This window comes from Propithecus coquereli, unplaced genomic scaffold (genome assembly GCF_000956105.1).
Source record: "Propithecus coquereli isolate 6110/MARCELLA unplaced genomic scaffold, Pcoq_1.0 Scaffold14, whole genome shotgun sequence".
Lineage (NCBI taxonomy): Eukaryota > Metazoa > Chordata > Mammalia > Primates > Indriidae > Propithecus > Propithecus coquereli.
The window spans coordinates 18,649,281-18,674,790 of NW_012138302.1; the positions used below are offsets into that span (position 1 = coordinate 18,649,281).

General features: G+C 37.8%; 1 protein-coding gene across 1 annotated transcript in view; it reads left to right on the forward strand.

Annotated features, from left to right (window-relative positions):
* Positions 1 to 25,510, forward strand: part of AGBL4 (ATP/GTP binding protein-like 4) — a 1,510,571-nt gene that overhangs the window by 991,327 nt on the left and 493,734 nt on the right. The window contains exon 5 of the mRNA XM_012639488.1: positions 7,185 to 7,401. Within this exon, the coding sequence (XP_012494942.1) occupies positions 7,185 to 7,401 (217 nt within the window). The remainder of the gene's footprint in view (positions 1 to 7,184; positions 7,402 to 25,510) is intronic.

Below are 25,510 nucleotides of genomic sequence, written 5' to 3' on the forward strand. Positions count from 1 at the left end.
CTCTCACCTCTCACAAAAATCAAGTCACGATGGATAACAGACTTAAACCTAAGGAGTGAAACCTTAAGAATTCTAGAAGAAAATGTTGGGAAAACTCTTACAGACATTGGCCTAGGCAAAGAATTTATGAAGAAGACTCCCAAAACAATCAAAATATTTATTGAGTGCCTTCATTACACTAGGTTCTATGCAAGGTGACTACAAGGAGATTCCAGTCTAATGACTTCACAACCTGAACCATTATTGTTATTTCACCCATGATGTAGCAACAAAGTAACTTGGGTACGGTGCAAACCTGAACCATTGCAGCTATGGCCTACCACCCCATCCCAAAGCAGGCAGCATTCTAATACTGCCTCATATACCATCCCGTACCTGATCAAATGACAGTTTAAAAACACAGTTCTTTTTGCATAAGAGTTTCACAACAACCCTAAGAGGGATACAGGATACTTTTAGTAACCACATTGTACACAGAGGTACAGTGAGGGGAAGAGTACAGCAAGAACTTGAACTAGAATCCAACTCCTAGTTCCTTGTCCAGTATCCTCTTCATGCTACCTCTCAGGAATCTGGATTGGAGAAGATAGAGTACATGATGTGGAGCCTCTCCTTGCACAAGGCGCCTGACCCTGGAGTTTCTGACTGCACTGGTATTCTGCCAGCAGCCACCTGTAGTTAGGAATATTATTGCTGTCCATGACTAGGGGGAATAATCAGTCTAAGCTATTCCCTAGCTCTAAACTAGCCCAAGTAATTGGGTTTAATTTTAATTTTTTTAATGGCTTGAAATTAATAGAAGCAGCTGCCACCACAGTGTGTGGGTGTCCTTCTCCAGAAGGCACAGACAAAGAAAAAACAAAACAAAACAAAACAAAAAACCCAGACATATAAAATAAACTGAAAAATAAACAATACAATGTGTAGAACAAAAAGTTTAAGAATTGAGCAGTGTCTTTTTGTTATCAAGAATTTGACTGGCAATGTGTAGCACTGTCTCTCCTCCCACCCCTAGTGCCCATCAGCCCCTGATGAGATGGTAATCTGATTAGACACTAAGGTATAAAAACGTATTGCCTGTATCTGAGTACTCCTTCACTTTCTCTTTCTCCCCCTCCTTGTGACTCGCAGATTAGCTGGGACAAAGTGCGTAGAGAGAGTTAAGAATAGATGTGCTGGTGACAGGAAACTATTATAATCATTTGGGGGAAGATAGGATTGGAATTAGGAGTGTGTCCTGTTTGCCTAGGGAGAGTAGATACAACCTGGGCATCCTTGCCTGGCTGTACCAGACATCAGAGAGGAAAAGGAGAGAGCCACCTGGATCAAGCGAGGTGATCAAGCCCAGTCATTCCAGCCAAATGTAGACTAAAGTACATGTGTTGGCATAGATGACAAATGAGAGATTTAGCTACTTTCGTGAAGTGAAGAGGAATGAAATCTTGCCTCAATTTCAAATATTCTGAAGAAACTGGATACCAGTTTTCTTCCTATTCCTGGGTAGATGAAGTAAGAGTGAAACAAGAGACTGTGTAACCACAATTTTTGGATAAATTTGAGGTAGCACATCTTTGGTATGGTGAGAAGACTATGTCCTTGGCAGTCAGGCAATAGCATACATAGAACAGGTAACATAGCTGTTGGCGTACAGAAGGTGCTTAATATCTGTTACTTCTTTTGGTGGTATCTGAGTGACTTTGTGATGCCCTTGTTTTGCATACCTCCTTTAGGACTTACAGCCTGGAAAGACTCATTCTTTTTTATTTCCTTTTCTGCTTATTTGAAGAAAAAGTATGTGTCTACTGGGGTTGGAACTCATCTATTTCCATCCACATTTTCTGCTTGATTAGCAAGGAAATCAGGGCTCCTATCCTTCAGGGCTTCTAAGGAGGGATAGAGAATGTTGCTGTTTTAGAGAGAGCCTTATACATTCTGTTAGGTCCTGGGATTTTCTTCTTTCTTGTGTTCTGGTAATGTCCAAAATGATGCTTTGGGAATTTAGCTGAGGGTTTTGGAGAGAAGGCAGAGAGGATGATAGACTGGAAGGGAATCATTTATTCACTCATTAAATTATAAATTCACTCACTCATTCAACAAAGATGTATTGAGCTCCTCTTCAGGGCCACATATTTTAAGAGCTGTTGATTTGGGATAAATCAGAAACACAGCAATGTCTGAAATTAGTATTTAGAGCAATTAATTCATCCTGGAATTTCTGACAAAGACTTACAAGAATAAATATCATTTGAGCTGAGCCTTACTTCTAATATATTGGGATGCACTATGTAGAAAAGAATGGGAAAGGCAATTGTAAGCAGAAGGAACAACATTTAAAAAGGCAAGCAAGTTTTTGAGGACATGATATATTCAGGACATGACTTGAAGATTCACTTGAAGAAAGAACAATGTACACACATTAGTGTGGCTGAAATTATTTATTCACAAATATACTTATTCAGTTCATATGTGTTTTTGAGCACCTTATCTGTACAAGGCTCTGTATAGGTTCTGGAGGACCAGAGATGAAAAATATTTAGTCCCTGCCCTCAAGAAGAGCTCAGTATAATAGTGAAGAAAGGCATATATTCAAATTGATACAATGAAATAGAGGCTATAATAAAGAGGTATATAGAGTATGTTTGTCAATGTGTTGAGTATATATATACATGCATGTGTGTGTGTGTCTATGCTTCCTCACCCACCTCTGCATGCATGACTGAATCTGAGGATGTGAGTTACAGACCTCCCTCCCTCACGTGGATATCCTCAGGACAGTAGACTCAGAAAATGCCTTGTCATTAGTCTCTGAGTCCTGAGAGCCTACACTCCCAGGCTTGGAATATTCCTGGGTCTCTGGCAGGATCAGGTATTGGATCACTTCCTTTCTGGAGTCTTCTAGGGAGTCATAAACAACCTGCTTCTCTTAAGAAGAAGGGTTCTTAACATTACCTTCATTTTCATGATGTCATTGGGATAATAGGAATAACTTCGGAGCAAGAATTAAAGGAGTTAATACATTACAAAGCACTTAGAATGGTCTGGCACATGGTCAATGCTACAGACGTATTAGTAAATAGTACTATAATAACTATTGTCATTATTGTTATATTGTTTCCATGTATAATATATCTCATACTGTCTGTGTTAAGTGGAATCAGAAGGTGGCTGCCTTGTCTAACCTAACATCAAGTAGAGGAATTTTGTCCCCGAAGGATTCTCATGCTTGTACTTCTCTGTAAGGCTGGCCTCTCTACTTTTTCTTCAGCTGAATGTTAGAGTCCCTGCTTTATACTGAACTAGAATCTGCCTTCCTGTGATACCTACCAATAGTATTCTGGGATGAGTCTTCTTTTCCTTTTGTCAATGCTTTTTAAATAAGCAAATATTATTTGAGACCTCTCAGTGCCATCACTAGTGGGAAAGAGAGGAAAGAGGTGACACAGTTCAAGTCTTTAAGAATCCTGCATTCTCTTGAAGAAATATCCAAATATCCATTTACTTTTATCGATTATTGTTAAGAAACAAAACAAACCAGGTGATAAAACTCTTTTTTGCATCATTTGTCAAAATAGAGAAAAATTAATGAAGACTGAAATCCAGGAAGGACTTTATAGAGGAGATGTGTTAAAGGATAAGCACTTATTTATGCATCCTTTTCTTCATTGATTATTTCATTTTTGAAATATCTAAATCTTTTTTGACAATTGACAATATGCCACATCTGTAAGTAGGAGTTCACCAAGTAGGCAAGATTGCAGGGGAGGAAGTGTTAGGAAGTTGTGAGTAGTTCAATATGAATAAAGCATAGGGTTCAAGGAGAGAGAAATGGATGATGATGGCAGAATCTCAAGGATATCATGGGGAACCTTGTGGACCAAACTGAACTGTGAGGATAGGGAGTTGCTTGAAGAGTTTTTAGCAAGAGAGTATCGTGAGATCAAATTTTTCTGGAAGTAGAAGGTAAGGCTAGGAGTTGGGTAACGAGGGGAAAAGGAGGGTGGTAAGATACTGTAGGGATTATGAGCACAGGCTTTGGAGCTACACTGGCCCAGGTTTGATACAGGCTCTTACTAACTTTATGACCTCAGGGAATTTTTTTACCTTTCTGGGCTTCAATTTTCTTATCTGTGTAAGGGGGATGTTAACAGCCCCTAGCTCATAAGTTTATTGAGAGAATTAAATGATAATACATATAAAACACTTAACAAAATGCCTGAGACATATTGAGAATTTAATAAGCAAAATAAGAGAAAAACCTGAAGTATGTTACAAATGAAAGAGATATTTTTCCTCCCTAGTTCCACCCCCTTTTGCCTTTATTCTTTGCATTAGTTAAAAACCTGATGAATTTGGCCTGCTGAGCCCTTCTCAAATAGATTTCTGTTTGCATCGTTGTCAGAGTCTGGAAAATCTAACTTCTGAGCAGCATCTCAGCTTCCCTGAATGATTACCCCAGGGCCCATTGCCTCCACTCTGTCTGCTAATCAGGTTAGGCATCCTGACCCACCCGGGAGAGGAGCTGGAACAGCTGCAGGCAGTAGATGAATTCTCCTGATAGCACATAATCAAATTCAGTGGAGACTACGGCAGCCTCTCAAAGTCAAGTTGCTGAACTTGACTAGAAGAGGAGAAAACGAGGGTGACTGAATCGAAAGCATGGATCCTGATTGGATATACTGGTAAATGAAGAGTTGAAAACATTGGTCATAAACTGAGGGACCTTATGACTGTAGGAAACACCTGCATATGAAGACATGCTCACCAGGGCTATAAGAGACTCAGACTCAGACCTTTGAGTCAGAGCCTGAAGTGACTGTCACAGACCATTGGCTGGAGACCTCAAGACCACTTTCACTGGCATTCTCTGCAAATACAAACCTGGAACCCTGAGACTTGCTAATTCTACCAGCCTCACATTGCTGCATCTTCAATCATGTCACAAATGTAGAACATCATACATTCTGGCCATACTCTTATGCCCACACTGGTCTGTTCTCTCTCTAATGTTGACTTTCCTCTGCTCCTTTCCCTCTCCAAACCTTTCCACTTTCTATTTTTTCCTTTGGAATTCAGCTCCATGATTAATAAATTCACTTGGATCCTCAGTTGTTTAGTCCACCGCTTCCTTTACCCCTTGTCTTGACCAATCTATGCTTGGTATATGATTCTTAGATATTTGCTGAATAAAACAACAGGCTAAGTCTTGACTCTCTTGGAGGACATTACTTCCCCCATTACCCTCTCAGGATGTACTCGTTCACCTACATTCCACATATAGGAACAGGAGGAGGCAAGTTTCCTCCTCACTCCTCATGTACCTTCTAAGCCATATTTCTCTACCTTATCACTGGTTTGTCCATAATTTCACTTTTATTGAAATTTGTAATTTCAATATAAGAAGGTTTAGGGTAGCAATCTTGTTATAAGGAGGAGTGCCTATGGAATTTGTCTTAAAGCTATATTTGCATTATAAGAAGACTGTTGTTACTTATATTTTTATTCACAGTGGCTTTGGGAGTGGGAGGTAAGTGGACTCTATTGGTGGGCCTAAGTACACCCCTAAACAGCCTTTGATACTACACTGACTTTTGTGTGGAAAGCCCTGGTCCTTTGTTACTTATGCTTGGTATCTACTATCCTGTCCTCCTCCTCAGCGCTTTAAGATTCTTACCCATATTATACCTCATGGCCCAACACTTTGGCCACTTTGTCCTGCTGTAATAAAATGTTAGAATATGTCATTAAATCTAATGTAATCAAATATATGTACAAGCATCAGTGCCATGAAACCTCTGCTTTTCCACAGGAATCCCATAGCCTCACCTACCACCCTGGACACTTAGCCTCAGAAAGACACCAAGGTAGAAACAAGATTCTGCAATGAACACTAGCATGTTATAATTCTCTTGGATCTATTTCTTAAAAAACTGTCTCTAGACTATTCTACCTGAAGCAAACACTATTCTTGTTTTTCTCAGACTCAATCTCCTATACCTACCTCCTCACATTTTCCTCCATAAGCCCCTGTGCTTCTTTTCTTCTCGATTGAATGCCAAGCCACTGCAGGTGAGACTTGCATCCTCCACCCACAGTTCCTGCACTCCCTATAAGCATCCTTGCTTTTAAGGATCTTCCAAACCTATTTCGGTGGACAAGACTTGTGAAGCAGTTGATTAAAAGGCAAGAATTACTACAAAATGTGTGAGCTGAATTAATCTGGAATTTTCAATGTAGGATCATAGAAAAGGCACTGTTTGAGATGGGTGTTGTAGGGTTAACAGGATTTGAAGAGATAGAAATGAGAGGCATTCTCTGCAGGGAAACAGTGTGAAGAGTTTGATATCATAAAGCATGAGAGGGTGCAGTAACTCTGTAAAATGTAAAGAAGTTATGGGAGCTGTGACTGGAACATTTTTCCTTTCCTCATGTTTGCATCTCAGTCTTACTTACTGAAGAACGAGCATGATTGCTTAGCAAAATTGCTCACACAGCCTATTTTAAAGCAGTATTTCCCAAATTGCTTTTGTGGAAAATTAGGTGTTATGGGATGCTATGTCAAAAAATAATAATAATAATTTAGAGAAATTTTGAATATTTTCCCTCCCTTGAATATTCACAAAACATATGAGTTTATTTTAAAAGCTCTGAATTAGTCTTATAATAAAAATACTTAACTTCCCCAGGAAAATAGGCATCCCTCATTTATATCTCTATGGCATCACACTCTTTATTTCCCCTCAAGGCATTTTTAGAGTCTGTAACTATATTTTTTATTTATTTTAAGTATTTTATTCACTGCTTCCATACTAGAATATATACTCCATGAGGACAGAGATCTTGCCTGTCTCATTTATTATTTTATATCAAGACCTAGGCATATGATGTCTGGGCATATGACAGGTGCTTAAAATAAGGATAAATAAATGAATAAAATCTGTTAATTTTTGCTTAACTTTGCACTTTCTAAACAGTTGGCAAAGAATAGCACTGGATTTTGAACAAAGTACTGCCAGATTCAAGCTTGTTTTTGAGTCTATGTGATTTGTGTCATTGTTGTCCCACCCCTACTACCCAGGATTCTTGATGCTAACAGTTTTTCTCTTAGGCGTTCATTCCTATTTATTACATTTTGAAGTTTGAACAACTATCTAATATGCTTAAATTTCTTTGTTTGTATCTTCCAGGCAAAGGCTGCCACCTAAAAATGTTTACTACTACCGTTGCCCAGACCATAGGAAGAATTACGTGATGTCCTTTGCCTTTTGTTTTGATCGAGAAGAAGATATTTACCAGTTTGCTTACTGCTACCCGTATACATACACGCGCTTCCAGCATTACCTTGACAGCCTGCAAAAGAGAAACCTGGATTACTTCTTTCGGGAGCAGCTGGGCCAGAGCGTGGTAAGACCTGTGCCAAATTTGGAATGCCCATTGAGAAACAGGCAACCGTAGGGTAGGGACTTAGCAATGGGTTTTTGTAGACTACAAATAATGAATATTGGTGCTTTGCAGATTATATGATCTGGAACTTGTAATAGTTTAATAAATTTTTATCAAATAATATAGTATAAATAATTATTATATAATTAATAGTTATTTAATAATTCTTTAAAATATTGTTTTTATTGTGTGATTCATTGCTACAGTGGGTGGTAGGAAGTCACAGAATAAGATATGAGACAGCTGGTTGTCTTTCTGAATGAAGTTGATAAAGCTCTGTAAAATATACAAAAGTTCTGGTGAGTCCCCAAAACTCTGAGAGAAAAGAAGACTTCTACTGGGTGTTACAAAAGGTGTGAAAGCATTTTATGACTGTGAGTCTCTGAAATGAAGAATAAATTTGTTTCCGAGTGAATCCAACTTGCCTGCAGTACAGGTTAGCAAGTAGTGTGCAGTTTGGCTGTACTGACCAGTGAGTTCCGTCTTTGCCATCCATCAGTTCCCAACCCTTCTTCCCTGCTCCAGGTTTAGTTCTGTCAGCATGAAGATTCAATCTTCCATTCCATATTATTTTCCTATTGCTGATGTGACAAATGACCACAAACTTGGTAGCTTAAAACAACACAAATTTATTATTTTATAATTCTGGAGGTTAGAAGTCCAAAATGAATCTCACTGGACTAAAGTCATCAGCAGAACTGTGTTCCTTCTGGAGACTCTAAGGGAGAATTCATTACTCTGCCTTTTCTACCTTCTGAGGTCTGCTTGCATGCTCTGATTTGTGGTTCCCTTCCATCATGAAAGCCATCAACAGATGGTTGAGTCTCATGCTGTATCCCTCTACACTCTCTTGCCTCCCTCCTTATAAGGATCTTTGTGATTATGTTGGGTCCCAGATTAATCTCCCCCAAATCACATCTGTAAAAGCCCTTTTGTAATGTCTGGTAACATATTCACAGGTTCTGGACATTAGGACTTGAACATCTTGCCTCCCATCTCTGTCCAAACCAGAATCTGTAGTTGTTCTCCATACTGGATTCATAGGTGTTGCTCTTAGTTGTCAGCAATACTTTGGTTGCTAATACAGAATAAGCAGGTGATAATTTGGTTTATGTTTCACCCTTTAATAAGTATAGATTGTGCCCCTAAAATAGGCTATTGAACAGGCTCTGGTTCCAAGTGAAGATACTGGTGGAATTGGCAGAAGATACTATACTTGGGGTTCTGATATGTGTTGATAGATAAATGGACTCTGCCTAATGAATGTGAGTTCCACATAAAAGTGAATCCCTAAGCTCTAAATAATTCTGGGATACCCCAAAAAAGAAAGAAATAAAGAAGGCCTGTGTACAGCTTAGGTACGTGAGAGCCAAACCTGGTCATGATGTTATTCTTATAGTCTGAGATTCTCTATGCACTAAGATTTCACTAAATATCTTTCCTCTACTCCAACCTCCTTCCCAACAGTGCTTCTGGTAGGTGCCATTTGTATGCAGTGCCTATATATTTTGAACTAAAAATTGTGACACATGGTGTATCAGTCAGCATGCTAGTACGAAACAGATGGCAGCCTCAAATTAGGAAGGTTTAATAAATGGGCTATTTACAAGGTGTGGGCAGTGCGTAGGGAAACCACAAGATATAGTGAAGTTCCCATGGGATAATAACAGCCCCCTGGGAAGGGTGTGAAGGGAGGGATTGGTTACCAGAACCTAATAGTAGAGAGTTGGATAGTGGGCCATCTTGAAGGGAATGGTGACCTTCAGTTAAGGTATACAGTTAGCCTGAGATAACCCCTCAGAGACGGAGCTGAGAAATAAGAATACATAGACCTCATTCTCCTACTTTCTTCTAATCTCCTGATGGGGTTTCTAGTGGCCAACCCAATGAGAAGCCAAAGGGCAAGGCAGCACATTGATGTAATCTGTACAAATCAGCCTCTCAAAGCAAAAAAAAAAAAAAAAAAAAAGTGGAGAGAGAGGATGTAAAGGAAAATAGAAAATATTATGTACAAATGGTCTAACCACGATATATTACCAGAGTCAATGAGATTATTTGAAGATGGGGCCATCAGAGAAATTATGAGATAAATGTTTGCTACACATATGAATTGTGATATGACTTAAGAGAATAGGAAATTCATTCAATACTTGTGACTTTTAAGGCAATATCTGTATATTTCATTTCTGTGTCAACCTCAGACCCCTTCTAGATTTATGCCAGATAGAATGTAGGTGCACATTGTATGAATGACTGAATGAATGAAAGAATGAATTAAGATATATCTGGAAGCAGTATGAAAAGCTGAGAACAACAGAAAGCTGATAAGAGAACTATTTAATAATAGGATCAGTTAAATTTCCAATAATAGATATTCAAAATAATAGATATCTAAAGTAACAGCTACTTACATGTCTTAGGTTTAAGTCTGTTATCCATCTTGAATTAATTTTGTGAGTTGTGAGAGATAAGGTTCCGATTTCAATCTTCTACATGTGGCTATCCAATTTTCCCAGCACCACTTATTGAATAGGGATTTTTTTCCCCAGTGTATATTGTTATTTGCTTTGTCAAAGATCAGATGACAAGTGCCCATCAATTCATGAGTGGATTAATAAAATGTGTTATAAGTATACCACGGAATACTACTCAGCCATAAAAAATGAATTAATACCTTTTCTAACAACCTAAATGGAACTGGAGACCATTCTCCTAAGTGAAGTATCACAGGAATGGAAAAACACACACTACATGTACTTGCTATTAAATTGGAAGTAATCGATTAGCACTCATGTGAACATATGGAAGTAAAACTCAACGGAAATCAAGCAGATAGGAGGGAGCTGGAGGGGATGGGTAAAATTATACCTACCAGGTACAATGCACACTATCTGGGTGATTAGCACCCTTATAACTTTGACTCAAACTGTAGACAAACAATTCATGTACGAAAAAATTTGTAGCCCTATAATATTCTGAAATAAAAATAAAATAACATAATAAATAAAATCACAGCAACTTAAACAAGATAGAGGTTTATTTATTTTATATGTAAAAGTCTAGATGTAGGCAATCTATAAGTAATATTATAGCTCTACTCCTTGAAAGCCTCAGGGAGTCAGTTCTGTCAGCTATCTGCTCTGTCATTCTTGCAGTGTGGCCCTCAACCTCATGATTCAATATGGAATTACATCCACACTCCAGGCAGCAGGATAAAGAAATGGTAGGGAAAGGATAAGAAGCATTTTTGTGGCACTGTAATTTGATAGAACTCATATCCACATTTAACTGAGGAAGGATAAGCAATGAATTTTTTTTCTAAGTGACCATGTTCAAGCTAAAAATTGGTAGTCCTATAGCTATGGAGGAGAACTGATGTTGGAGGACAGCCTGAAGTCTCTGCCACAGGAAGCCTAAATTCTGCTTCTAGCTCTAACATGAAACCACTTGTAAAACTTTGAATGCTACATTCTGTTTTGGGAGACAATTTTTTCACCTATAAAGTGAGAAAATTGGACTTGAATAGAAGTTTTCAAATTATTCTTTAAGGAATTCCTCAGAAAAATAATAATTTGAGACTTCTATCCTACTTGAGACCCATGAGAGTTACTGTGGGGATATATAACAAGGTTATATAAGTCTTGGTATACTTCCAGAAATGTATTCCATACCAGAGGAAAAAGACATGTCCAAATAGCTATTTTTTAAAGTTTGTAACTAAGTATATTTTGAGTTGTTTAAAGAGTTAATGATCAGAAAAACACAATAGAGAAGCTGGCCTTTAAGCTAAGTCTTGAAAGATGGGTGGAATTACTGAATATAGAGTTGGGAATAAGGTAGCCCAAAAAGCAGGAAAGGCTAGAGTCATTGCCTGGTGGTAGTTGGTTGGAAGTCTGGTTTCACTGGAACAGGGAATTCATATCGGGGCTACTGGAAGATTAGGACAGACAGGAAGATCTAGGAAAAACTCTGGAAAGCCTTGATTGTCATATTGGCTATATCTTTTATTCATATTCAATGCACAGACACTGGATCCATTACTTTATATAGACTATCCTATCTTTTTTCTTATAATAGCTTTGTGGAATAGGCAGAGCTGTTGTACCAGTTTAGGGGATAAATAATCTAAGGCTAAAAAGATAAATTATTTCACTAAGTCCACATGACTAGTTCATATCAGAGCCAAGACTTAAACATGACTTTGACTTCTACCACCATGTCCTGGCCCCGTGATGGACACAGTAATGCCCAAATAGATTTTTGAGAAAGGGCTTCACCCTATCCAAAGCAGCATCTTTAGAAAGTAAATTTAATGAAAGTTCAAGGTATACCTATGTCAGCTGAACTAGATTAGGGAAGCTCTGTGAGTTGGCTGAATCCTCTGTTCTGGGCTTTGTAGCAGATACTGGAGATTTTAAGGCTTTCTGGCATACTTTTGCAGACAGGACAATTCTCAGTTACCAGGCTGTTTAATATGGCTTGTGTCTGAAGGGACCACTATAACTAGTTAATCCTTATTTCAATTTGGAGTGTGGATAATTACCAGTGGGAAGGCTAAACACGCCAACATCCAGATCTTAGGGAGAGCAGGAAGGAGGTAAATGTTGAATTTTTAGTGCTGGAACTATTAATCACCATGATCATAGGTGCTACTGGTACTAGTTATGTCATCCAAGATGACATTTTATTTTGTTACTCAAACTTTGAGGAGTTTTCAAGTCTTCCCTGGCTTTTACTTTCCCTTTCATGTTGTGTTTCCTATGTGCATTTGTGTAATCTCAAGGTTGGTCAGAAGAATGTGGCTGACTTGGGCCTTTTCTGGTCTCCACTGAGCCTGCACCCAGTCTTGTCCAGGAATATGCTTGTCCCAACTATGCAACTGTCAGCCCTCCTCATTATTGCACTTCTGCGATGAGCATTTCCACAGATAATGCTGCTGGGTGTGGGCGCTGCCCAGCTCTCCAAATCAAGTGAGTCCCTTTCACCTTAGCAGAGAAGCTGCCACTCCTCACAAACTGTCCTGCCCTAACAGAACCCTGCATTCACCAAGCTGAGGGGAAGGTGGAGTAGCCCAGGCCAGAGCATCACAGATTTCCATCATTTTTACCTGAAGTTCAGCAGTTTTTTGAACATAATAATTTTGAGATTGTTATATACTTTGGGTCAATTTCCAAAGCATAGATATGGTTATTTGTGTCAATTTTTTGTGTCAATGAAAAGATTTACCAATCTTTTCATTCTGACATAAGCAGAAGTGGATTTCAACTGACAAACATTAATTTTTAAATCATATAGCCCTTTTACTGTTAGACACAATAAAACATGCAATTATTTTCATGTCATTGAACTAATTAGATGGCCACATAACTTGGTGTATGTGTGTGTATGTACTGAAAGAATTAGATGTAGAAAGCCATTCCTATACTTAGGATACTTGCCAAAAGGAAGTGTTTAATAAAGAAAATATCCGATAATATATTTTAGGGAATCATCAGATAATCATTTATATAAAAATAATATTGTCTAGCTCTGCCACTGGTTAGCTCTGTGATCTTGGAAAAAGAACTTCCCCTCTATGATCCTCAGAAAGTCAGATGAGATTGTTTCATACATCTCTTCCAGTTCCAACATAAATTATGGTTCAAATGTTCATGGCATTTCAATTGTATGATTCTGTCTGAATCACACATCAGCCTATTGTAATGTTACCTCTTAACCTGACTTTTATTTTATAATAATGGCTAGCAGTTATTGAGTGCTTAGCATGTGCCAGGCCCAGCACTATGACTTTTATATATACTAATATATAAACATATAATGTCACTTTATCCTCACAACACCTCTATTATATGGTTAGTATTATTACTGAATACATACCATGTGACTAGCATTTTCTAGACTGGGGATACTTACATTATAGTAAGAAGAGACAACAATATTGGAATAATTAAATCAGGAAATAAGATCAGTTTTGCGAGGAAAGTTTCACTTAGAAGGTAGCATTTAAGTTCTGAGATATGTAAGTATTACCTTCTCCCATTTGCATTTTTAAAAACTAAGATTTAATGAGATTAATTTGGCTACATCATGCAACTGGAATTGGAAGCCAAAGAGTGGGCTCTAGACCAGCCCTGGATAGGAAAATATTCTATTCACATATATATCCATTTAGTGAATTGTTACAAAGCCATTCTTTAACACTGCAAATATCTGGTGAGCATTTTCTGCCTGTCAGGCTCTACGTTGTTGGGATAGAAAGATTAATACAAAGCATACCCTATTCCTGAAAAGCATACAATGTGGTGGGCAATGCAGATATAAAAACTAATAATAATGATAAGAGACCTGATATAATATAAGTAGCAGGCAGAGAAGGGACACAAGGGAGGGAATGAAGTCTTAAGGAATGAGGCATCTTGAATTCAGTATCAAACATGTGTAGAGGCTGAGATACTATGGTGTGTCCCAACCATGTTGCGTGGTTCCGTGTTACAAGGGGCACAGGATCAGCCTAAGAAGAGCAGGAGGGGTGGTGGCAGGAGAAGCAAGAGAGATAGGTAGAGATCAAGTCAGGAGGGCCTTAAATGCCAAGCTAAAGAATTTGGACTCTGTCTTGAGGGAAGTGAGGATCCAGGCAGGAGGGAATATGATCACTGGGGCACTTAACCTTTATATCTCTAGGCTGCCCCTGCTGGTGGCAGCTGACACTCCTGACTAGAAGTCAAGTTAACTGCTGCCTGTCTGTCCAGTTGGCTTTTCTTTCCACAGGTAGAGATATTTATTAGCCAAGAGCACCAGGAGGAAAACTTTAACACCAAGACCTTGTGTATAGTAGTGAAAATGTCATAGAAACACCTAGAAAAGCTGGCCTCTCTGATCTTAACACCTCACAGCAATGTCTAAAGTTGGCAAAGACTACAGAGGTTTCATTCAAATTTAGCAAATATATTAGCCATCTCCTATGGACAAAGACTGAAACTGTAAAAACCAGTATTTTCTTTTAACAGTCCAGAAATTTGACTTTTCAGCCTCTGCTCACAGACCTTTGAGGCAATTAGGGCCCCATCCCAATAACAAGAAAGTCCTACCATCCCCAAAAGAACTCCCTCCCTGTAACTTCCTCTCTTTGATTCTAGCTCCACCCTCTGGGCCCACCTTGCAAGTACTTGCTCTCTTAGCTCCCAGATAGGCCTGCAAAGATATCAAGACAGCGACCACAGCCCCCTCAAGAATCTTTCCTTCTCCAAACTAACCCACCCCCTTCCCTTATCCCTGTATAATTCTATATTTCTTCATATTCTGTGGTTTCAGATGTCTTATCTTCTTTGTTGTTCTTCTTTGGACATGAGTAATTTTCTTCTTAAGATGCTATAACTGAATATAAAACTCCATAAGGGATCTAAGCATCCCATGCAGAATGGGACTATTACCTCTCTTGCTCATTGGATGCTAGATCTCTAGAAATGCAGCCAGAATTTATGTTAGCTTCTTTTGGTAGCCAGTCCCTCTTGTAGTAGATTTTTTTTTGTTGCTATTCTTTAAATAAAGTTATTTTTATTTCTATGATATTCTCTTTTTAATAAACCTTATTTTAAAATAATTTTAGATTTATAGAAAAGTTGAAAATATAATATAGAGAGTTCCCATATACCCTTCACTCCATTTCCCCTAATGTTAATATCTTACACAACTGTGGAGGATTTGTTGAAAAGTAAGAAATTAACATTGCTTCATTTCTATTAACTAAAATAGAGGCCTGTATTCAGATTTCACCAGTTTTTTTCACTGATATCCTTTTTCTGCTCCAAGATTCAATCCAGGATACCATATTTGCTATGTTAGCTTATAGCAAATTTTAAAAGTGTCATTATGAGTCCTTATACTTACCCTGCTACATTTCAACTTGTTGGTTTTAGTCCTTCGTTCTAGCCTGCTGTGATAATTTTGATTCTTGAATTTTCTTATCTGCAGTATTAATGTGACTTCACTTAGAAATTTTAAAGTATGTACTTTTTAAGGATTAATTTAAATACAAATGTTTGACAGGAAAATCTAAGACAATGAACAGAGACTCATGCATATTGCCAGAGACTTAACCATAAATTGACATTTTTACATCAATTTTATATCAATCCCTGGGTTTGGTTATGCTACTAATCCCTGTAGCTTAAGTCACCTAAATAAATCAAGATTTCACCTGCCTCCAAATCAATTCAATTAAATCGAATGCAGTTCAGTTTTTTTAGTATCTCTTATGTACCATGTGCTGTCAGAGATTTATAAACAAGATGTAGCCCCTGCCCCCATTTTTCCATCTTGTCAATAAGAATCGCATATAAAAGGATCACATATAAAATTTTACCCAATGGCTAGTTCAATTCTGTGACAGGTGAGTGAGAACCATATGACAAAAGAAAAATTTAGAAAAAGGAGTTCGTGTGCTGAAGGGTCATGTTTGGTGGGACTCTACAATGAGGGCCCCAGGTGATAGAAACCTATACTGGGACTCCAGCCCCTACTTGTGAGATTGACTCAACTCAACAGGCCTTTGACTCCCGGACTAGGGATAGAGTGGGGATTCTAAATGCCCTATTTGGAAAGATTTTCAGAATCTAAACCAAATTAAGAATCAAAAAAGAAGAAGAAGAAGAAAAAAAAAGGTAAGAGGAAGCTGAATCATGAAGCCAAAGTAAAGAGAATGGAGAACATGATATAATCAGAAAAAGACAGTGAGAGTGAGGAGGGAGAGGATCAGAGTGGACAAATATAAGGAGATCTAGCAGAATTTAAGGTATGAAGTCTGGCAGATTCTACTACAGTCCTTGTGTGACTTGCGTGGAAAAGCCATGATGTTGGAAAGTAACTGGAAGGAAACTGATGACCTTGTGGGCAGGAAAGTAAGGAACAGAAGGCAATTCTGCCCAAAAGAGGCAAAAGAAGGGCAGCACAGTTCTGACCAGCATAACTTCAAAATAAGCTAGTCTCCTTCTATTCTCTCTGTTCTTTCTCCTTTTTTCTTTCTTACTCTTTGAAGTAAAACATCATGGAGTTTCAGCTGGCCACATGACCAAGCAAATGAATGAAAAATAATTACATCTTTTTGGCCGAGTTTTAAATTGAGTAATTGTTGGAAGTTAGTAATCTCAATTATCAGCCCCTAATCCACCTCTCAGAAGAGTTCTGTGTACTCCCATCGGCACCAAACCGTGTCCTGATCAGACACTCTAAATTAAACAAGCTTAGTGGTTTTGGCTCCCTTCCAGCAGGCCACTTCACAAGTCACCATTCTCTTGGCATAATTTTTGCTATTCCTTCCAAAAAGAGTCCAAATTAATTGGAGGCAGATACGTCCTCTCAGCATCTGACTGAGGAGCTTCCAGTTTGCCTGCTGATGCAAGTAACCCATCCATTCTAAACCTCAGCCTTGGGTGGAAAAGGGCCTGGGAACAAAGATGCCAGGAATTGTGACCCTGAGTTCTCCCTCTGCTAAAAAAAAAAAAAGAAGGAGTCATATGTCTGATTTATCTAAAGCTGCAGAAGCCAACTCTAAAACTACTACACACCTGCTCCATTCCTGGGTTTCCTAGTTAAGTGAATGCATCACCATCACTCCAATTGCCCAGCCAGAAACCTGTCCTATTGACCTTCTCCATTTTAGTCATTCATCACATACTACCACCAACTATGATCAAGGCTACAACTCAATATCCTTAGAATCTGTCCCTTCCTTATCTCTGCTGCCATAGCTCTAGTTCGAACTATCAGCATGTCTCAGGAAATTCAACAGCTTCTTTAACTAAGGGGTACAAAATGTGAGGTGAATGGCTCTCCAGACCCTCTATCCTGCTCACACAGCTGCCACAGCATTACAGTGACATTATAGTGGCTACAGGGGAAGTCCCTGCTTCCTCCTAATGATGTGTCCCCCTCACCTCTTCACTGGTCCTGTGGTTCCTGACCAAAGACAGAGTGACTTCTTCACTGAATACCACCTCTAGGTTCAGCTGGGTTGGCAGATTGCTACTTTGAGACCATTCTTTCCTCTCCCTTGTATAAAAAGGCATCATATAAAATGACATGTTTTGAGCTTTATGCCATCAGCCTATACAACCCCCTGCAACCCCTTATTGCTGTCTTCTGTTGACTTTTTGGAAACTTCCCTCAACTGTAGATAAGCTTGGTCCATAATTATCTTTTCCACTCCACTGCTGCCACCATATTAAGTGATTTTCATGTCCATGGACATGACCCATTGAATGGCTTCTCAGTAGTTTAGTTCAAATTTTTAACATGAACTGTAAGATCCTAGATAATCTGGGTTCTGGCTGCTTTTTCAACCTATCTCATATCCATCTTCCCTTGCTGTCTATGCTCTACTCACACTGGCTTTCTGATAGTTCTTTCTGTGAGTCATAGATTTTCTCCCTAACTTGTATATGCACTGGCCCATCCACCTGTAATGTTCTTTCTCTATGGCTCTTTGCCTAATTACTTCCTGTTCTGCTTTCAGGATCCAATTTAAACATCCCTTCTTCATGTAATTATTCCCTGTTGTACTTTTCCCAAACTAGTTCAAGAGCCTCTGTCACATGCTCCTATAATATATTCTATTTTGCCTTTAAAACATTTATCACTCTTCTGATTGTTTATTCAATATCTATCTTTCTCTGGAGATTTTTAAGCTCTATGAGAACAAGGACCATGTCTATGTCTGTCTTATATAATGCTCTATCCATGGGGCTAGAATGATGTCAGGAACATGGGCATTTATCAAAAGAATTGAATCTCTGTCTCTAGTCTTTCTCCATCCAGTCTAACCTCTGCACCACTGCCAGAAAACCTCCTTTCCCCCCCCCCAACCCTTATGACTAATGATGTTGAGCATCTTTTTATGTGCTTATTGGATATCTGTATATCTTTTTTGGAGAAATGTCTATTTAGATCTTTGCCCATTCTTAAATCAATTTTTTTTGTCTTTTTATTATTGAATTGTAGGGATTCTTTGTATATTCGGGACCCAAGTCCCTTTTTAGATATGTGGTTTACAAATATTTTCTCCCATCCTATAGGCTTTTCACCTTCTGTTTGTACTTTTTAAATTTTATTTTATTTTTAATTGACAAATAACATAGATTTGTGGGATACAATGTAATATTTAATACATGTATACATTGTGGAATGATCAAATAAGGCTAATTAACACATCCATAACCTCACGCAATTATCATTTCTTTGTGGTGAGAACATTTAGAAACCACTCTTTTAGTAATTTTGAAATATGTAATACATAATTATTAACTACAGTCACCATGCTGTGCAATAGATCAGCATAACTTATTTCTCCTTTCTAACTGAAACTTTGTACCCTTTGACTAACATTTCCCCTTTCCTTGTTCACACTCCACCCCCTCAGCCTCTGGTAACCACTCTTTTTACTTTCTTGATGTTATTATTTATAGCATAAAGGCTTTTAATTTTGATGAAGTCTGATTTATCTGGGTTTTTCTTTCTTTCTTTTAATTATTGTTGCTCTGCTTTTGGTGTTATATTTTCTTAGTCAGTCTGGGCTGCTATAACAACCATAGACTGAGTGGCTTAAACAAGAGAAATATATTTCACACAGTTCTGAAAGCTGGAAGTCAAGATCAGGGTTCTGGCAGATCCAATGTCTGCTGATGGCCCACTTCCTGGTTTTCAAATGACTGTCTTCTTGTTATATCCTCACATAGCAGAGAGAGAGAAAGAGAGAAAGCAAACTCTCTAGTATCTTTTTATAAGGGCACTAATCCCATTCCTGAGGACTCCACCTTCACGACCTAATTAGGTCCCAAAGGCCCCACCTCTTAATAGCATCACATTGAGGATTAGGATTGCAATATATGAATTTTGGGAGGGCACATTCAGTCCATAGTATGTATCTAAGAAACGATTGTCTAACACAAAGTCAGGCATAAGTCAGATTTACTCCTATGTTTTATTCTAAGAGTTTTATAGTTTGGGCTGTTACATTGATCCATTTTGAGTTAGTTTTAGTAGATGTTTCTAATTTAAACATTCCCAGCACTGTTTGTTGAAAAGATTGTTTTTTCCCCCATTTTATAGTCTTGGCACCCTTGTCAAAAATCAATTGACCATAAATGTAAGAGTTTATTTCTGGACTTTCAATTACATTTCGTTGATCAATATGTCTATACTTGTGCCAGTACAACAGTCTTCATTAATATACCTTTGTAGTAAGTTTTGAAATCATGAAATGTGAGCTCTCTGACTTTGTTCTTTTTCAAGATTGTTTTGGCTATACTAGGTCCCTTGCATTTCCATATGAATTTTAGGATCATCTCATTAATTTCTGAAAAAAAATCAGCTGAGATTTTGATAGTTATTGCATTGAATCTGTAGATCAATGTGGAGAATATTGCCATGTGAACAATATTAAGTCTTCTGATGAACCAATATGTAATGTTTCCCCATTTATTTCAATCATCTTTAATGTCTTTCAACACTGTTTTATATATTTCTGTATCAACAAGACTTACACTTATTTCATTAAATTCATATCTGTATATTTTATTCTATATTTCTATATCCTATATTTCTAATTCTAATGAATTTTTCATTTTAGTTCCTATGCTTTTCATCTCCAGAATTTCCATTAGGTTCTTTTTTATAATTTCTATGTCTTTATTTATATTATTTTATTCGATGAGATATTGTCATCATGCCTTCCCTTACTTCTTTAAACATACTTTCCTTTAACTCTTTATTCACATGTGTATAGCTGCTATAAAATCTTGTGTGCTAAGTCCAACATTTGGTCTAATTTCTATCATCTGCTTTTTTGTTGTTGTTCTGGTGTATGGGTCACAGTTTCCTGTTTCTTTGCATGTCTTATAAGTTTTGTTGAAAACTGAATATTTTTAGATAAAATATTCTAGTAGTTATGGATTCTGATTCCCTTCCTCCTCTAGGGCTTGTTCTTGTTGCTCGGTTATTTATTTATTGATGGATGGACTAGTTAACTGAAGTCTGTTTCCCCCATAGTTTGTAACTTTGATGTTTCTCCTGAGAAAGAGCTGCCTTGGGCATACACAGAGTATCCCTGAGCACCTGACAGTTCTGCCTCTATTGGTATCAGATACAGCTGTTACTCAGTACTAATTGCTAGTAGATTGCTCTATTTTTCCTGGGGCAAAAATTGGTCCACAGTCTGATCCAATTAAAATATATCCCTTTTTCAGGGGCAAGGTATTGCTGGTCTTTAAGGCTGTTCTGACTTATGGTGGATTCTTCTTAGCTATCTTTTCCCCCTAATTCTTTCTTCTAACCATCTAGCTGGTCTATTGATTTTCTTATTGCTGTAAGTTTCCTGGCCCTACCAGCCCCCTCATAATTGCTTGCCACCAAAATCTCTGTTGTTTTTGACATTACCCTTTGGCATGAACTTCCCCACAATCTGTTGAAAATATATTTCATCTGTAGGTGAAAAGTATAGGAACTAAAATGAAAAATTCACTAGAGGGGTTCAACAATAGATTTGAACTGGCAGAAGAAAAAATTGGTGAATTTGAAGATAAATTGATAAAGATTATGCAATCTGAAGAACAGAGAGAAGAATGAAGAAAAATGAACAGAACCTCAGAAATGTAGGACACCATTAAGTGCACCAACATACACATAATGAGAGTAGCAGAGAGAGGAGAGAGAAAAGGTGTAGAAAAAACATTTGAAGAAATAATGACTAAAAACTTCCCAAATCTGATGAAAAATTTCGTTACACATCTAATGAGTTCAGCAAACTTGAATTAGATTAAATTCAGAGATCCACACCCAGGCATATGTAGTGTTGCAGAGTTATTTGTTCTTAGTGCCTAACTTTCTCCATGAACAGAATCTCTGTACTGGAACTGGAGTCAGAGACGGTGGCCCACTTTTCCCAGAGTGTTACCTCTGCTCTGTGAGTCAAGCTCTGGTGAGGGTCAGTAGCTCAGGTCGTCTTGACTTGACTGTCTTGGCCTGAAACCTCTGTCCTATGAGAGAGTGGGGATGAGGGCATCTGGGGTCCAGTACTGTTAGACCACCATGCATAGTATAGAGCTTTCATCCTATGAATAAAGTCTGGGTGGGGAAAGGAAGACTTGTACTCTTGGCAGCACCTACCCAGAATAGAGCTTCTCCAATATTGAGCAGGGGGTGGTCAGAGGTGCTGGTGGCTTGCCTCTCCCAAGGTGAAATCATAGCTGTAGACTGGGAGTTAGGTGGAGAGGAAACACATCTTCTTGATGACACACTCTTGGAGTAGAGCTTACATAACACTGAGTTGGAAGGTGGGAATTTGAGGAGGTCATGGCTTAAATGCCACAGACTCTCATTGTTGTTACCAAGATTTAGTGGATTCTTTTGAATACATGTGTCTCCATTTGTTGTATGCCCATAGGACAATTTCCAGAGACTTTAAATGGTTGTTTTTAAAAATAACTTTTTTTCTATTTATTTTTTTAATTCAGGATATTATGGGGGTACGAACATTTTGGTTACATGAAATGCATTTGCCTCGCTCAGTCAAGCCGAAAATCAACTCAAAGACGCAACACCTTCCACAATAGCATCAAAGAAATTTAAATATTTAGGAATATATTTAACGAAGGAGTTGAGAGATATTTATAGCAAGAACTACGAAACACTGAGAAAAGAAATTGTAGACGATGTGCACAGATGGAAATCCCTACCATGCTCATGGATCGGTAGAATCAATATTGTTAAAAATAACTTTTAGTAGTTAAGAATTACAAAAAGAAATTTGAACAGTTAAGTGGTTGTTTTGATAGGGAGAGAGTATGTTATGCTTCTTACACCACCATTCTGGAAGTTAATCTCTGCTGCAAGAAGACCCTTTTAAACCCTTTTGATTATTTCATTATCTCTCTTGGCTTAGGTCCTCTGTTGGCCCTTCATTACAAATATATTAATAATAACACCCCAGAGATTTTATTAGAGTGAAATAATTTGCCTTCTCCCCTTTACCTCCCTCTCTCCCAAAACCAATAGGTGTGCCAATGGTTGATATAGTGGAAAAAATTAAATGAATAAATTATTCATTAAACAAATATTCATTAATCACATATTGTGGGATAGGAAATACCAAGACCTAAGAATATAGATGTGCTTAAGAATGTGATCTTTATCTTTAGTATATCAAATTCAAATAGGGAAGAGAAATGTAAGAACAAACAAAAATACTCCACCATTTAAATTCATAATATAAATATTTGGGATATCTCGTGAACTGCTGAAATAAAGTCATTACATTTGGCTGTGCATTCTGTGAAGACAGGGACCATTCCTAATTCAAGCACAGATGCTAGTTCTATAGAGGTACTCAGTGACCATATATTGGTGAACTACATCAGTAAATGAAAGAATTAGATGAAATTTGGCCCAGTTCAAATACCCTTGCTGCAGAAATTATCCCTGATTCCCTTCATCTATAAGTAAACTCATCAACAATTTCTCTTCCTTTTTTTAGAGTCCTCGTATTTCCTGCCCTATTTTATGACTCTGATGTGTATATCAAACTTCTTTTTCTAAACTGGTTGTTCCTGGAGCTTAGGAACTGTGCCTGATTTGCCTTTGAGTTCTCTTCTGGGCCTGACAGTGTGGCAGCTCAATAAATTTAATTTAATTTACATTATTTTCAATGCCTTGAAAGAATTAACAAGACCTGAGATAACATACTCCCTCTCTTCTTCTGGGACAGTGGACTCTGACTGTACATGGAGAGAGAGGTGGGATGTTAAACTGTGTAAACCATAGTTCAATTTTTATGCAGTCTTCATCTTTTAAACGAGAGTTTTTCCAAGAATCATATATATATAATCTCCATCTCAAGTCAGATCTTTTTGGGGCAATGACAGTGTTCTAAAACTGATTTATGGTAGTTAGTGGCACACTTGGTAAATTTACTAAAAAATTTTTAAATTGTATACTTGAAATAGATGACATATCATATGTAAAACATGCTTCAATAAAGTTGAAAAAAGCTCCCATGCTCTGAGCAAATGCCAAATGTAAACCTCTTTTAGCAAGATTTTATTAATCATTCTGGAGATTATGGAAATCAAAGTTGGATATGGAGGGGACGGGTATTTGTATACACAAGGAGTGCCATGTGCACTACCCGAAGGATGGACATATTTGAAACACGGACTTGGGGAGGGGGGAACCAAGGGCAACACAAGTAACCTAAACATCTGTACCCCCATAATATGCTGAAATAAAAAAAAAAGATTCAAAAAAAAAAAGTTGGATATGGAAATGATAAACCCAGAGATTCCAAGGCCCACTTATTATTTTTTTTTATTTTTACTTCAGGATATTATGAGGGTACAAACATTTTGGTTACATTTTATGTCTTTGCCTCATCCAAGCGAGGATTAAAGGCATGCCCTTCTCCTCTACAATGCTCACCGCATCTATTTGTTGTGAGTTTACCCCTCACCCCCACCCCCTAATCCCTGGAGAATATTACTACCATGTGAGGAACATAGTGTTGATCAGTCAGTGCCAATTTGATGGCCAGTACATGTGGAGACTATTCGTCCAATCTTGTGATACCTCACTTTGGATAATGGGCTGAAGCTCTATCCAGGCAAACATAAGAGGTGCTAGATCACTGTCTTTTCTTGTGATTGAGTAGTATTCCATTCTATACATATACCAAATTTTAATCATCTATTCATGAAGTGACGGGCACTTGGGTTGTTTCCACATCCCTGCAATAGTGAATTGTGCTGCCATAAACATTCGGGTGCAGATGTCTTTATTATAGAATGTCTTTTGCTCTTTTGGGTAGATGTCTAATAGTGCTATTGCTGGATCGAATGGTATTTCTATTTTTAGCTCTTTGAGGTATCTCCAAATTCTTTTCCACAGAGGTTGCACAATTTGCGGTCCCACCAGCAGTGTAAGAGTGTTCCTGTCTCTCCATATCCTCGCCAGCATTTGTTGTTTGGGGATTTTTTGATAGAGGCCATTCTCATTGGAGTTAGGTGATATCTCATTGTGGTTTTGATTTGCATTTCTCTAATGATTAGAGATGTTGAGCATTTTTTTATATGTTTGTTGGACATTATTCTGTCTTCTTTTGAAAAGTTTCTGTTCATTTCCTTTGCCCATTTGTTGATAGGGTTATTTGATTTTTTTCTTGTTGATTTTTTTAAGTTCTAGATAGATTCTAGTTATCAGCCCTTTATCAGATATGTAGAGAGCAAATATTTTTTTCCCATTCTGTAGGCTGTCTGTTCGCTCTAATGATAGTTTCCTTGGCTGTGCAAAACCTTTTTAATTTGATTAGATCCCATTGATTTATTTTTGTTGCTGCCGTGATTGCTTTGGGGGTCTTCTTCAAAAATTCTTTGCCTAGGCCAATGTCTGAAAGGGTCTTCCCAACATCTTCTAGAATTCTTAAGGTTTCATGCTTTAGATTTAAGTCTGTTATCCATCTTGAATTGATTTTTGTGAGAGGTGAGAGGTAGGGATCCAGTTTCATTTTTCTGCATGTAGCTATCCAGTTTTCCCAGCACCATTTATTAAAAAGAGATTCTTTTCCCCAGTGTATATTTTTGTCTTCTTTGTCAAAGATTAGATTACCATATGCAAATGGTTTCATCTCTGGATTCTCAGTCCTGTTCTAAAGGTGTATGTCACTGTTCTTGTGCCAGTACCATGCTGTTTTAACTACTGTAGCCTTGTAGTACAACCTGAAGTCTGGTAGATTGATACCTCCCAGTTTGTTCTTTTTACTTAAAATTTCTTTGGCTATATGAGGTCTTCTCTGGTTCCATACAAAGTGTAGAATTATTTTTTCTAGATCTGTAAAGAATGATGGTGGTACTTTGATAGAGATTGCATTAATTCTGTAGATCACTTTAGGTAGTATGGACATTTTAACGATATTGATTCTACCAATCTATGAGCAAGGTAGATTTTTCCATCTGTTTCAATCTTCTACAATTCCTTTTCTTAGTGTCTTATGGTTCTCCCTATATATGTCTCTCACATATTTCATTAAATA